This window comes from Lonchura striata, chromosome 16, assembly GCF_046129695.1.
Source record: "Lonchura striata isolate bLonStr1 chromosome 16, bLonStr1.mat, whole genome shotgun sequence".
NCBI classification, from domain to species: Eukaryota; Metazoa; Chordata; class Aves; order Passeriformes; family Estrildidae; genus Lonchura; species Lonchura striata.
Window position 1 is genome coordinate 11958909 of NC_134618.1, and position 2764 is coordinate 11961672.

General features: G+C 46.7%; 1 protein-coding gene across 2 annotated transcripts; it reads left to right on the plus strand.

The window, feature by feature from the left end:
• Positions 1 to 270: 270 nt before the first annotated feature.
• On the plus strand, positions 271 to 2506 carry FOXL3 (forkhead box L3). 2 transcript variants are annotated; one of them, XM_031506100.2, is made up of 3 exons: positions 271 to 441; positions 1165 to 1333; positions 1686 to 2506. In XM_031506100.2, the coding sequence occupies exons 1-3, from the start codon at positions 335 to 337 to the stop codon at positions 2166 to 2168; spliced, it is 759 nt and encodes a 252-aa protein (XP_031361960.2). In that variant the 5' UTR covers positions 271 to 334; the 3' UTR covers positions 2169 to 2506. The 2 variants fall into 2 exon arrangements, with proteins under 2 accessions (XP_031361960.2, XP_021395327.2); XM_021539652.2 differs by having other exon boundaries at positions 1267 to 1333.
• The last annotated feature ends 258 nt before the right edge of the window (positions 2507 to 2764 follow it).

Below are 2764 nucleotides of genomic sequence, written 5' to 3' on the forward strand. Positions count from 1 at the left end.
GTCCGGCTCCCTGCCCCGCTCCCGGGGCTCGGTCACGTTCTCCACTCCCGCAGCCTTCCCGTGCCACCCCGCTGGGGGCAACACCAAGAACAGCAAGAACAGCACCCCCCCAGAATAATATCCAAACAGACGCGCTGTCTAGGACGCGAGAATTGCAAAAACAATCCCCACCCCATCACGGAGAGTGTGTGTGCACGGAGGAGAGGGAGTGTGAGGAGGGGGAAGAGGGAATGAGACAGACAGAGGGGAGGGAAGAAGGGAGGAGGGAGTCCGAGCTCTGAGAAACATCACTCCATCTCTCTCACTCCACAGGAGCTGAGCAGGGAGCAGGACGATGTTTGACAACACGCAGTACCCCTATAACTGCTTCAATTATGATGGGGATGATTATCCTACCTGTAGTTCTGATGAAGAGAAGAAATTCACCAGACCAGCGTACAGGTAAGATGAAGTTTTTCCAAGTCCCCCTGTCTGTGCTGAGGTTTCTGAGCTCTGGGCTGGTGGGATCACAGCTCCCAGGGAAGCAGGGGCCAGGTGAAGGGTCTGGCCCTGGTGCAGGCACTGCAGTGGCCAGGCTTCCCCCTTTCTGTGTGTGTGAAGTGTCATGATTTGCTTCCTCCTATGAGGGGTCACAGCAACTCTGGCATTCCCTTAGGACTCCAGATCTCAGAGAGTCTCCAACCTCCAGGACCCCTGGGAGAAGGGAATGAAATGTTTCAAAGGGCCCAGGGGTGAATTGGATGCAGAAAATCCCGGTGTGATGGGAAGAAGCAGGGTGTAAGTGCTCACAGGGACGCCCAAGGTCCTTCCACGAGCAGGGCTGGTCTCCAGTGACAGCGACTGAGCCTGCCCTGCCTCGCTGCAGCCTTCCTGCCCAGGGAAACTTTTCAGACGGACTTGCAGAGGTGTGTGATCCTGACCTCTGCACCGAGTGCCAGTCCTGAGGACTCAGAGCCTGGCAGTGACTCTTCTGTGTCACCTGGGGCTCGTGGAAGACAGGCAGTGACCACACTCAGGACTTCTCCCTGCAACACCTTGGGTCAGGGCACAGAGCCACTGGGGGAATTTTGGGAGCAGGATATAGGCACAAGTGTACCCATGTGGTCCTAAAAACTGAGTCTGTGAGTAGGGTGATGGTGTAACAGCAAGTTTTCCTTTTTCCAGCTACATTGCCTTAATTGCAATGGCCATCCAGCAAAGCCCTTCAAATAAAGTCACCCTCTCTGGCATTTATGACTTTATAATGAAGAAATTTCCTTACTACAGATCAAATCAAAGAGCCTGGCAGAACTCCATCCGACATAACTTATCGCTTAACAGTTGTTTTGTGAAGGTAAGATCAGTTACTGTGTATTTACATACACACTGTGCATGGTTAAAAAAATATAGGCAGCAATAATTTCATCACTAGGAAAGAAGGGAAACAAACAGCTGAGCTGCAAATCACTTAAAATCCCTCTGAGTTGTCAATTACAGAGATAAGGAATATATCCTTGTCTGATATATGCTAATAGATAACAAATTGAAGAGGATGGGGCTTACATCTTACTCGTATAATGACAGAGAATAGGCTTAAAAGTCTTGTCATATGTGTTTACACCATTCTTAAATGTAAATGAATGCAGATGCTAAACAGCAGCATCTGTACCACATGCAAACACTGAATTGCCTTTACATAAATACAGGTTCCCAGAACAGAAGGGAATGAGAAGGGGAAAGGAAACTATTGGAGCTTTGCAGCAGGATGCGAATCCATGCTGGATCTCTTTGAAAATGGGAATTACAGGAGAAGACGGAGGAGGAGAAACATGAAAAGGGAACACAAGGAGCAGAGACCGAGCAGAGGGAAAAGTCCTTCGTCCCCCAATATCTCTTCTGTGGACTCTGCCTTGAACAACGTTTCCTCTTCTGAAAGTAAACATGAAAGAATTGAACCGAGCCCGAAACTTCTGGAGCCTTGTGGGTTTGCTCCAAACACCGTGACCAACAGGCAGAGCCTAAGCAACTCCTCCCTAGCAAAATCGGATTCTGAAATCAAATTTAGCATCGATTACATCCTTTCAGCCCCCGACCCTTTGCCTGTCCTGAGATCTCAATATAACATGCAAGAAAATAAATATCACCTACTGGAGGCTCCACATATTAATCTCCAGTTCTGGACAATGTGAGGTTATTTATTCATGGTAACAAAGTCTGAGTCCCAGTGTGTTCAGCAGCCTCATGTCACTGAAAATCAGCCTCGTTTTCCTCCCAAGCCGTGCTCAGAAAGGGTTACAGACTCACCAGCTGATGCCCTGTCTGTACCCAAGGAACTTTGCTAAGATTAAAGCATAAATAACTGTTACCAATAGCAGTTTTCACCATGCTGAAATTTATGAAATTCTGGCTTTATTTTCTAAACTGTCTTGGACATAATTTAGCACCACAAAGAATTTCCTTTCTCAAGCAGAATCTGACAGAGACTTGCTTATCATCCACTGCTTTATTAAAGACAAAGTGAATTTGATCCCACTTGTAGTGGTGGAAATTAGGATTAACTCCACTGGAGTATATAGGTCAGAACTTAAGCTGATCTAAAACAGTGTAATTCTGTTGACTTACACTGGTTGGGAATGTCGGGGGGCGAGGGGGTGGAAATTTGTTTCTTAAAAGGAGTTATAGAAAATCGCCCTGTCTTCTCTTATTTTTTTTCTCTTAACATCATATTTCAAACTGTCTTGCAGCTTTAATTCATTGTTCATTAGGAAACATAGTTATTGATAAG